Below are 12,472 nucleotides of genomic sequence, written 5' to 3'. Positions count from 1 at the left end.
ACAGCCACTCTGTTGCGAGAAAAGTCAACATTCTGAAACGGATGTTTTTTGTCTTGAGCGACGGCCTATAGCAAATTGAGTGTGTGTGCGAAGCGAATGCATATCCTGTCCCGGTTTACACGTTTTGCAAGAAATGGCCATTTTTCGACCAGACTGGCAGTCGAACGTACGAAACTCAGATGTCTCGGACCAATGAAAACAAAAGGCTGCTTTTACTGGCAAGCGATGTGAAAAATATTGCACTTTGTTGACTACACTTTGATCGCCTGCTGATAAGAAACAAATTTGAGGTGACCATTTTTCTTTAAAAAAGTTTTAAAAAGTTAAAATTAAAAGAGCGAAAAAGTTTAAAGTTAAAATATGTTTTTACTTGCCATCAATGTAAATCGATGCAACATGTTGTTGACTACACTCTTGATCACCGGGGGATGGAAAAACAAACTCGAGCTGACCGTTTTTGTGTGTGAAAAACCTAAGCTTTGAAAATGTCAATTTTAGCGATGAAGAGAAACGGTGTGTTCTATTTAGTGTGTGTATGAAGCGGGAAGGCTTAATGCGCATGTCGACAGTTTCTACAGCAATTCAAATATTTTGGCGCGGTTTGTAAAGATTTTGTTCTAAAAAAATCACAACTATGCAAGTGAGAAATCGATAAGTTACACCAACGTATTCGCCGTGCATTACGCGTCTAATGACATATTATACAATGAGATGCCACCACTAAAACATGGACCATTCTTGATGCCCGCAAATTCTATTGTTTTGTTTCTGAAACCAGCTCCGTTCGAAAGCAGATTGCATGAGCAAATAAAACACAATGATGGAAGAAGCATTTATTGCCGCTGTTGTCAACATAGAAGTGAACACAAATCTCATCACGACCACTTTGTTGCGACAAAAGTAACTTTCTGAATCTGATGCTTTTTGGTCTCAAATGAGGGCCAACAGTACATTTAGCGTGTGTACGTAGCGGACTCATGTTCTGTCCCGGTTTACGCAATTTCCACGAAATGGCTTTTTTTCGACATAGTTCCACATTGATTCTAGGTAATTCAAAATCTACCGGCATGGGACAAGTTATGTTACACAGTAGCATCGGAAGGCATTTCTGCGTCAAAACACGTGTAACGTAACACATTGGCAGGATTTGAAAACCGTCGATTTTTGGGTAGTAAAACATTCCGGGTTCGTATCTCTCGCACTTATGATATTAAAAGGCTGCTTTTACTTGCAAACGATGTAGAACGATTTTGCAAGTTGTTGACTACACTGCTGATCACCGAAAGATGAAAAATTAATGTGGGCGTGACCATTTTTCTAAAAAAATATCAAAAGTTTGAGAATGCGTTTTTTGTAATGAACTGATAGGTTGTGTTCTGTTTAGTGTGTGTGTAAGAAGCGGCAAGTATTTATGTGCATGTTAACAGTTTCTGGAGCAATTGCAAAATGTTAGCGCGCCTTGTAAAAGTTTTTCAAAAAATTCAGAGCTATGCAACTGACAAAAAAAGAAAACGCTACACTATTGTATTGCCCGTGCGATTACACCTCTAATGACATATACAATGAGATTCTACCACTTGGAAAATGGACCATTCTTGATTTGCGCAAATTGCATGGTTTTGCTTCCGAAACCAGCTCCGTTCGAAAGCAGAGTGCACGTGCATATGATACACAATGAAGAAACAAACATTCATTGCCGTTGTTGTCAACATGGGAGTGAACACAAATCTCACCACGGCCACTAGGTTACGAAAGAAGTAAAGTTGAGAAACGGATGGTTTTTCGTCTGAAATGAGGGCCAATAGTAAATTGAGCGTGTGTACGGAGCGGATGAATGTTTTGTCCCGGTTTACGCGTTTTACACGAACTGGTCGTTTTTCAACATGACTCTGCGTTTGTCGTACGTAAATGGAAACCTGTCCGCATTTGAAAGATTATGTCACACCGTGGCATGGGAAGGCAATTCGGTGTGAAAACACGTGCAACGCAAGACATTGGAATGATTTGAAAACGGCTGATTTTTGGATAGTTAAACGTTTAAAGCACATATCTCTGAAACTAATGAAAACAGAAGGCTGCTTTTATTTGCAAACGATGTAAAACAATGTAACAAGTTTTTGACTACACTCTTGATCATCGGGTGATGACAGAAAAATTTGCGTGTGACCATTTTGTTGGCAAAAATTGGACTACTTGTAAATGCGATCTTCATTTGCAAAATGGAATGGTGTGGTCCATTTATTGTGTGTATGAAGCGCCAAGTGTTTCTGTGCATGTAATCAATTTCAATAGCAACAGAAAAATTTTAGCGCGGCTTGTGAAGGCTTTCCAAATGTCTTCAAAGCTATTACGTAAGAAAATTTCGAGTTACATCAACGTATTCGCCGTGTGATTAGGCCTCTGATGACAAACAACACATTGAGATCCCACCACTTGAAAATTGAACCATTATTGATGCGCGCAAGTTTCCGTTGCTTTGTTCCTGAAACCAGCTTGGTTCAAAAGCAGATTGCAGGCGCAAGTGATACAGAATGATGGAAGAAACATTTATTGCCGTTGTGGTCAACATGCACGTGGATACAAATCTCATTATGGCCACTTGGTTGCGAAAAAGGAACATTCTGAAAAGGATGTTTTTTTCGTTTCAAATGAGGGCCGATGGTAAATTGAGCGTGTGCGCGAATCGGATGGATCTTCTATTCCGGGTTAAGCGTTTTACACCAAATGACCATTTTCGACCTGATTTCACGTTGGTTGTACCTAACTCTAAACTTTGCAGCATTGGAGAGCATTTGTCACACCAGAGCATGGAAAAGGAATTTTGCGGCAAAACACGTGTGACGCAACACATTTACAGGAATTTACAACGGCCCATTTTTGGGTAGTAAAACGTTCCAACCTCATATCTCTCGAACCAATGAAAATAAAGGCTATTTCTGCCTGCAAACGATTTAAAACGATCTTACAAGTTGTTGACTGAAATCTTGATCACCTGGTGATGAGAAAGAAATTTGGGCGGGGTCATTTTGTTAAAAAATGCGAAGTTTGAAGACGCGATTTTTGGTATGAAATGAAAGGGTTTGGTTCCTTTACTCCTCGTAGTTTTGGTTTTGTGTTCGAAAGCAGATTGCTTGTGCAAACGATACACCATGATGGAACAAACATTATTTGCAGTTGTTGTCAACGTGGAAGTGAACACAAAATTTTACCACGACCACTTCGCTGCGGACAAATTCAAAATTCTGGAACGAATGTTGACAAACTGAAACCAACAGTAAATTGAAGGGTGTACGAAGCGCGTGCATGTTTTTTCCCGGTGTGCGCGTTTTACACGAAATTACAATTTTTGACATGATTCCACGTTGATTGTACTTAACTGAAAAGCTATCAGCATTGGGCAGTTTATGTTACACCATAGCATGGGAAGGCCATTCTGCGTCAAAACATGCGTAACGCAACACATTGGCAGGATTTGAAAACCGTCCATTTTTTGGTTGTAAAATGTTCCAGCCTCAGATCTCTCAAACCAATAAAAATGAAGGCTACTTTTACTTGCAAACGATGTAAAAAGATGTTGCAAGTTGTTGACTACAATTTTGATCACCGGGTGATGAGAAACAAATTTTAGCATGACCAGTTTGTTCGAAGAATAAACATTTTAGAAATGCGAATTTTTGGTATAAAATGAAAGGATGTGGTCCATTTAATGTGTGTATGAAACGGCAAGTGTATTCGTGCATTTAAACAGGTTCTAGCAATTACAATAATTTAGCGCGGCATAGGAAAGTTTAAACAAAATAATTTCAAAACTGTACAAGTGAGAAATTTCCAAGTGACACCATCGCATTTGCCGTGCGATTTCGCGTCTAATGACATATAGTGAAGCGAGATTCCATCATTTGAGAAATGGACCTTTCTTGATGCGTGCCAATTTCCATGTATTTTTTCTGAAACCAGCTCCGTTCGAAAGCGGATTGGATGTTCAAACGATACACAGTGATGGAGCACACATTCATTGTCGTTGTTGTCAACATTCAAGGGGACACAAAGTTCACCACGGCAACTTTGCTGCAAAAAAGTCAAAATTCTTGAACGGATGTTTTTTCCGCTCAAATGAGGGCCAGTGATAGATTGCGTTTGTGTTCTGAGCGAATGCATGCTCTGCCACTGTTTGCGCGTGTTACACGAAATGGCCATTTTTAGACATTACTCCGTGTTGCTTGTACCTAACTGAAAACCTATCAGCATTGGAGAGGCTATGTCACACCATAGCATGGGAAGGCAATTCTGCGCCAAAACACGTGTAACGGAACACATTGGCAGGATTTGAAAACGGCTGATTTTTGTGTAGTAAAACGTTCCAAGCTCATATCTTTGGGACCAATGAAAATAGAAGGCTGCTTTTGCTGGCAAACGATGTAAGATGACATCTCAAGTTGTTGACTGCACTCTTGATTAGCGGGTGATTGGAAACAACTTTGAGCGTGACCTTTTTTCGAAAAATTTGAAATTTTTAGAATGCTATTTATTTTAAAATGAAAGGGTGTGGTCCATTTGGTGTTTGTATGAAACGGCAACTGTTTATCTGCGTGTCAACGGTTTGTACAACAATTGTAATATTTTAGCGCGGCTTGTGAAGGTTTTTTTAAAACAACTTCAAAACCATGCAACTGAGAAAATTTCAAGTTAGTTGGCGGTATGGGTCTGAGCGCATACTTCTCAATCAGCTATAAAGCCGGGCCCAGCGATCAACAATGGTTGGAGGATTGGTAACTGTCACAGGACCACAGTGCCTAACAGAGGGCCCTTTGCCTGCACGAGCCCCGAGCCGAACAATGGAAGCATTGAATGAGGACTGAGGAGGGGCCCAGACGGAACACTTGAAGCAACGATCAGAAGACATAATGGCCCGAAGGAATGGCTGTAGGTCACATAAAGAATCGAGGGCCCTAGGGATAGCGACCTGAAATATCAGTCAGAAGTTCTCTTGCCCCGTATCAGGAACCCCTGGGAAATGCAGGTGTGTAAGTCGGTCAGAGACCACAAACACCGAACAGTCGGCTTCATGGCCGCCTGAGCCCTTGAGACCCATTTCTCAGGCAGAAACGGGGCCGGGGCCCGCGATTTGCAATGTTTGGGGTCCCTGACACAGTGAGGGACTCCTATGTCGATTTGAGGCCGCAGTGCCTAACAGGGTCCTGTGGCCCAACAGGGCAAGCGGCCCCGTGTCGGAGCGGTGGTTGGGTGGTCCGGAGAGGTGCTGAATGAGCTCTTGAGACCAAAGATCAAGGGCTCAATGGATAGCTGAAGGTTCCGAAGGGCCGGCTGTAGATTACGTTAAAGACCCATGCCCATTGGGCGGTGATCTCAAATGTCAGTACTACTGAACAAATGTAAACAAATGCAATGGCATGCCTACAGCTGTTTTATCCAAAACTGGTATGTTTTGTTTATTTGTTACTGTGCAATGAGTATGTGTGACACATTTATACTAACATGTTCTTTTGGGTTGATGGATCCCTTAACCTTCTATGGACGTCCGAGGTCAGCCCGGCCTGCAGGTGTTGAGCTTGTGACTGATAACGTCTATGCTCGGGTAGCTCTTTGGAATCATCCTAGCCTATTCTTACCTAGTTTAAATTAATCTGAAGTTCTTACCTAGTTTAACTTGATCTGACCTGCCTTCAGTTTTGCATTAATGTGCAGATTGTGACTGAAAGCAAGCATGGTATGCATTCAGTTTGTATCAGTTACATCGGAATCAATAATGTTAAAGTTATGCACCCCAAAAAATTGCCAGAATCGTGGGCCAGTGTGGCTAAATCTATTTTGGGTTGGTTGTCAGATGCAGAAAAAGTGAGTGAAGTGATGTAGATGTTTCATCTTCTGAGAAAGGCAATCGCTATTTTATATAAGCATGATGTAAAAACACATTTATCTGTTGTATCTGTTATTGGTGCTAAATTGCACACATTTAGTAGAGTAAAACGTACGTGAAAGATCAAACTGTCAAAATATGTTACCTCATAATTACATTGTTTCCAGTCATAAAAACATCATTTTCAATGAAGTTTGTGGATAAATGCTGGGTGATGTAGGTTTTTTTAAGAATGTGATGCATATATTTGGGTGGTTATGTATCCATTTGAAACCAGGATCATGAATTTGGCCATACTGTTTTCGGTAGCCTTATAGCCCAAAGTAGTTGGACGCATGCCAGATATAATCCGCAAAGGAACTCGTGTCAATCAATGTGTAAAAAACAAACCAAATGCTCAAACTCTTGGGGCACAATTAATAGTTTGGCCACTTCCTTTGAAAGTAATTTGAATGGCACCTTAATTTGAAGTTATCTTTCTGCCCAGATGCTGTTTTGGAGCGACGTATTTTTTAAATAAAAAATCAATCACAGTTCTTGGAGTTCTGTTTTCAGTTGTATCGAATCGCCAGGATGTTTTTGTTTAAAACTGAAGGGCTGAGATGGGGTATACTCTATAAAAACGCTCATCCTCTTTTTTGAATGGTACCTTAATTTGAAGTTATCTTTCTGCCCAGATACTGTTTGGAGCGACGTATTTTTTAAATAAAAAATCAATCACATTTCTTGGAGTTCTGTTTTCAGTTGTATCGAATCGCCAGGATGTTTTTGTTTAAAACTGAAGGGCTGAGATGGGGTATATTCTATAAAAACGTTCATCCTCTTTGAGCCCATTGATCCAGCTCCGACTTGGCCGGGACACGTCTAGACATGCTAAACATGCGATGGGTGAAACCCACACGCTGATCTGAGCAAAACATGTTCTCAGGTGCGTCAGCTGTTAAAGTACGCCAAGCGAGGGCAGCGCGCCTGCACCATACGCCAAGACATCCGGACGGCAGACGCCGGCTATTTCAAGGGCAGAACGCTCGCAGATATCGGCCTGGCGGCTACCCCCGTCTGCGACCAGTGGCGGATCCGTGTTGTGAATGAGCACGGTGACGCCAACGAGCTGCAGAGCCGCGATGCCGCGGTGCAGATCGGCCGCCGCCGCCGCCGTGAGCCGTACTGGGTGCGGTCCGCAGACGGCACACTGCGTAAAAAGGCAGCTGTGCAGCTTTACCTGTTTATAAAGTTGTACGGACAGCGTTGCTAGGTGGTGTGGGTGGATTAGTGGGTTCGCAGTTGATCTTGAAACCCTCATTTTTCAACACTATGAATCAAATAAAACTGTCTGAAAACTTGGTTGTCAAAAATTCGCGTTTACATGTTAGGAAAGCCTGTCTTTTGAAACTGTATGAGGATAATTACTGTTGTGCCGCAGGCACAGCACTAGCGCTAGTTAAGGAAGTTGAGATACACTCACTGCGATGCCCCATTTCCACGAGCAAGTCAGTGCCTTGCGGAAGTCATGTGCGAGAACCCTGTGTTCAAAAAAGTCATGCCGGGGTAGGTGGTCTCTAGATAGACTAAAACATGAGTTTGACTCGGAGTTCTTCGAATGGCGAGTTGAAGTTGATGCCCGAATTGTGGAGGTCGTTTCGAAACCTGAATACGACAGAGTGCGCGCAGAGGCGTCACTGCTTGAATCAAAACTACGTGCATCAAGAGATCGTGCAAGAGACAGGGCAAGGGGGACTTCGGGACGAACTTTGAGACGAATTAAACAAACAAAAAATGCTTCGATGTTTTTCGTTACGGGTTAGCTGTACACTTTGGTTCTTTGGATGACAGTAGCACACCATCGGCCAGCACCGTTTCAGAAGCTTTGGATGAGAGCAACATATTGCTCAGAAAATATAACCGGCTTCGAAAAAGTTTTCCTGGCACGCCCTCCCTGTACAGCGTCCTAAGAGAGAGACGAATTCAAAATGAAGCAGTTAGTCAGCATATCCAGTCATCAGCAAATGGATCATTTCGTAGTATGGCATCTGTCATGAGAGAGGTTGGTGCAACCATTTGCAAGGATGGCACTATACGGGTAAAATTTTCGGCAGATGGGGCAAACGTTGGGAAATTCCGTACCTTTACCAACTTCACCATCACATTTGTTGATGAAACTGATTCAAATGTTAAAGGACCCCACATGGTTGGTGTGGTAGAGGAGTCTGAGCGGTATGACAACGTCAAATACATTTTGACCAGTTTCGAAGAAGAAATTCGTGGTTTCGATAGCAAGCCGATTCAGGTTCAGGGATCAACCGTCAAAGTCAGAGTGATATTCTGCTCAGACTACAAATTTATCCTCATTTCCCAGAGTATGAACGCTGCATCTTCCTCGTTCGCCTGTATATACTGGTTATATAAAAAGAAAGACCTGTTTAAGGGTGGCGATACTCCTCGCAGCGACATACGGTGTGGTGGCCTGGGCACAAAATGTCAAAATTTGTTGCCGTGTTTTTCACCCGATGATGTTGTTTTAGACGTGCTGCACATGTATTTTAGAATAAGTGATCTGTTGTTTGGTAGACTAGTGGAGCAAGAGGTGCCAGACAGTGATAAGTCCTGCGTTCTGCTCTACTCGGTTCTGCATGACTTGGGACTCAGAGGATACCTGGTCAACACTGACCAGAGAACTCTGCAGTTTTCCAGTCTACAGAGTCGGGACAGAGCTCGCCTTATTCAGGCAATCGTCAATGAAAATTTGTTATCTGTTATGATGCCGAAAGGCAGCAAACGCGTTTCGATGCTCCAAAATATGTACGCGAAATTGTCAAAAGTAATGACACTCGTGAAAGAAAGCGAAAATGCCGACGAAGTCGCTGAAGAATGTCAGACCTTTTTGAAAATCTTCTGTGCACTGTATCAGTCCAGTATGGTGACACCAAACCTGCACATGATGGTCTTTCATGTGCCTGACATGATCCGCCGTCACGGTGTTCTCGGCGTGTTTCACCGGCAAGCTGTCGAGGAGTTGAACCATCATGTCACAACTTCTTTCTTCTCATGCACCAACTTGCGTCAGGGCTCAAGACACCTGCTACTGAAGGGGGGTAGGCGTCTGCTGCGCTTGTGGATACACACTGACTGGCGATGTGCCTGGTGCATTGGCGATGTGCATAGGGCGTGCGTGGAGCTGCTCGCAATACATGCATTCGTTGTGGCGAATATTGTATTTTTAAGCACTTAAATGATATTAAAAGGACTGCATAATAGAACTTCGCAATAGCAGTGCTGGAATAGGGGTAGTACCTGACAGGGATTCCGCAGCAGGAAGGGACTAGTTCGACTAGGTTTTCAGTTTTTAACATTCAGCACATGGACATTGCATGTAAAGGATGTACCAACACTCATATATAGTCAGTTAGTTGCAACACTTGCCTGACTTTCAGTCTGAATTCCAACCATAATGAGGAGTTACCCAAACAGTCGCTTGTGAATGCGCTAAATTCAAATCAGTAAGTTATTTGAATAGGAATAGGGATCGCCGGCTTAAATAATATTCAACAATGGGGATATAGTTTGTGCGGTCACGGGTGGAGATTTAACCGAAATAGTTCGGGCGGCAGGCTGTTAGTTCCTGTCCTTTTAAATAGATATTAAAATAAATAGCATTATCAGGCCCACAAAGTTGGTGTGGCCGCGGCCATATCCGTCATGCCACATTTTTTATCTATGTGTTATTTAGTTAGTATGGTTGCATTGGCATTCGTACGCCATGCCGCATTTAGCTGAAATTCGCATGGGCACCATAACTGCCAGGATAATATGAAACATGTTAGCTAAAAGCCATTTCCATGCTGAATCTTAAGCAAGCTGCGCACATGAATAAGCTTCAGTAGCTTGGGTAGAAAAAGTGAATTTGTAATCAATCAATGACGTTCCCCTAGACCCGATCATTGCTTTTTTCTCTGAACGGGGGAATTGACGGCCAATTTGCACATTCACGTCGAATGTCAGCTCAAAGTGATTTGTTGTTCTTTATTAAGCATGCTGACCTGCATGCTTTGAGCACTTCACAATTTTCTAATTACGAAAGGCCTTACGGGAATAGCTCAAATACTTATTATTTTATTCATACCAGCGCGCCCCGCCATCACGATAATGGGGGCAGACGCCTGCATGATTAGTTCTTGGCCCGGCCGCTAGGGGCAGGCCGGTAGCTCTGGCCGCCACGAAGCCATACAACTATGATCTCCTGCACCGATAGGAACCCTGAAATGGAGCGTTTCTCTATTTCGGCCAGAGACCACGGGAAGCGAACTGTTGGCTTTGTGTTGGTCTGAGCTCTGGGGGGCCATTTCAAAAGCGGTGATAAGGCCGGCCCCGTGCTTTACATTGGTCGGGCTCCTGCATCGTTCAGGGGCCTGCAATGACTAACAGGGCACTCTATGTCGACAAGGGGCCGCCAGTCGGTCAGAGGAAGATTTGCTGAACAGGGACGGGGACGGGAGCCCGAATGACAGAGACTCTCTTGCGTTGGTCGGATTCCTCTGACAATTGAAAGAAAAAACATAAAACTTATCATGGATACTCACATTGAGGCAATGGAAGAGTCCTGTGCCAGTCAGGGCACCCAGTGCCGAACGGTGGACCCTCCAACCCTATTCCAGCATGGTGCCGTTAAGCCCAACTGCAGTGTATGTGCCAATTATTTGACCATCTGCGGCGAGCAGGGATGTTGTCGTGTCGATGACGGTTCATGTGTCGATCCGTGGTCAACTGCGCGGGTCAGAGGGCCTCTCGCTTCAGGAAGCGGACCAACGTGATACGATGTATCCCTCTAAGGACTTCCAGACCGGCCAGGGGTTACCGCCCCGTGTCGCCAGAATGTCGGCCGGAAACACACCGCGGTGGGATAGAAGGGCCATTCAGCCCTTGACCGTGAACAACAATGTGCTCGGTAGTGTTGTGCTCAAGAGGGCCCATTTACCGGAAAGAAATAAGGGGTCTCATTAGTGTTGAATGGAGTGGGTCGAAATTAGCTCAAAACGCACGCGGCCATCCCATGTTTCCCTGAGAATGTTCATTACGCTGCAGAATCGACGAGTGAAACAAATAACATCAAAAGTCCGAGCCTGTGTGCCAGGTGCCGACAGCACAGTGGTTGACGCACCTGCGTTAGCCATCGTGCGTCTGGGAAATCGCAAGTACGGGGTTCGATTCTCCGCGGTGTCAGCCTCTCCCGCCAGGTTGAGAGGGTGGCGACGCCATATAGCTCCAGCAGATGAAGGCGTCAGAAAGCCCCAATAACGCGCCCGGAGTCCCGGGGAGCACGGATAGCGATGGCTTGGGTTGCAGGCCACGTAAAACCGAACAACGTTGGCCTCTACAAGTAACACCAGGGGTCGGGCGCCGTGCGCGCAACAATGACCATCGCAAAATAGTGTTACTGAGTGTCTTTTAGATTTGGTTTGCATATTTGTAAAGCTTTAAGAGTACACTGGGTGAGTCTTTTTCAACTTTGAGGCTGTTCTCTGGAAAGATAAACAGCAACAACACCGAAACAGGGATTTTACCTTTACTATTCCAGTTCCACCACCAGATGCCAGCACCACTTCGTGGTGCTGTTTAGACCAATACATTGTTGTCATTAATCTAACAACCACAGAGGTGAATACCCAGCCAGCATGTCCGATTGGAACCCATATGGGTCCCAGTTGGACAGTCGTATGGGGCCCCACCTGGGCTGTCCACGTTGGTCCCATGTGGGCGTGACATTTTCGGACACCTGGATCCCATAAGGGTGATCCTTGTTGGGCCCATGTGGACCTAACTGGGGCACACATAGGGCCCATCTAACGTTTACAACCGGGACCCATGTGGATCCGAGATGTATAAAGGAATAGGGCACACCTGGGCTTGCTACCTCGGGCCCAAGCGGGCATGTCATGGGCACCCAACTGGTTTCCACATGGAAGCCCATGTGGGGCCCCTGTGGGACTTAGCTGGGATAAACATGGGATCCACCTGGGCAGCCTAGATGCGACCCAACTGGGTAACCCAGTTGGGACCCACTTGGGCAACCCAGTTGAGACCCACCTGGGTAACTCAGTTGGGATCCGCATGAGCCAGTCCAGATGGGTCCCACTTGGGCACATGTGACCTGCCCATGTGAATCCCACCTTATGAATTGAATCACCTTTATTCCAGGCGGACTGTTCTGCATCATCAGTGACAAACCCCGTCATTTCATTGGTATTTATGTATGTATTTGTACGAAACTGCTTTGGCATCGACACCGTAATTCACAAAGTGCAGTTGTAACTTTACCCACTCCCCGGCGTCATTACTACTAAATCTATAAACAATGTCATCTGCGCTGCTGGTGTTGTCCTTGCTGGTGCGACGTTGTCTGCGCCGTCTCGGTCCCTTCCGTCGGTAAACCATTTTCCTAGTGCCCTCTCCGCTTCTTTCGGGAGGCATAATGGCAGGCTGTATTTCGCTTGATGGCCGCTGAAAAGGGATTTCTATTATCTTGTATCAAAAGTCGTCGTACTGAGTCACATGCACTGCCTTGAACAAAAGCGGAATAGGTAAAATTTATACATGGTT

General features: G+C 44.6%; 1 protein-coding gene across 1 annotated transcript in view; it reads left to right on the top strand.

Moving 5' to 3' along the window:
• The window catches only part of LOC119107478 (uncharacterized protein K02A2.6-like), a 39,769-nt gene extending 32,456 nt beyond the window's left edge, over positions 1-7,313 (top strand). The window contains exons 4-5 of the mRNA XM_037230923.1: positions 6,807-7,049; positions 7,302-7,313. Of these exons, the coding sequence (XP_037086818.1) occupies positions 6,807-7,049; positions 7,302-7,313 (255 nt within the window). The remainder of the gene's footprint in view (positions 1-6,806; positions 7,050-7,301) is intronic.
• Positions 7,314-12,472: the final 5,159 nt, after the last annotated feature.

This window comes from Pollicipes pollicipes, unplaced genomic scaffold (genome assembly GCF_011947565.3).
Source record: "Pollicipes pollicipes isolate AB1234 unplaced genomic scaffold, Ppol_2.1 Scaffold_6686;HRSCAF=7923_pilon_pilon_pilon, whole genome shotgun sequence".
Taxonomy (NCBI): domain Eukaryota; kingdom Metazoa; phylum Arthropoda; class Thecostraca; order Pollicipedomorpha; family Pollicipedidae; genus Pollicipes; species Pollicipes pollicipes.
This window is presented reverse-complemented; position numbering and strand designations above follow the sequence as displayed.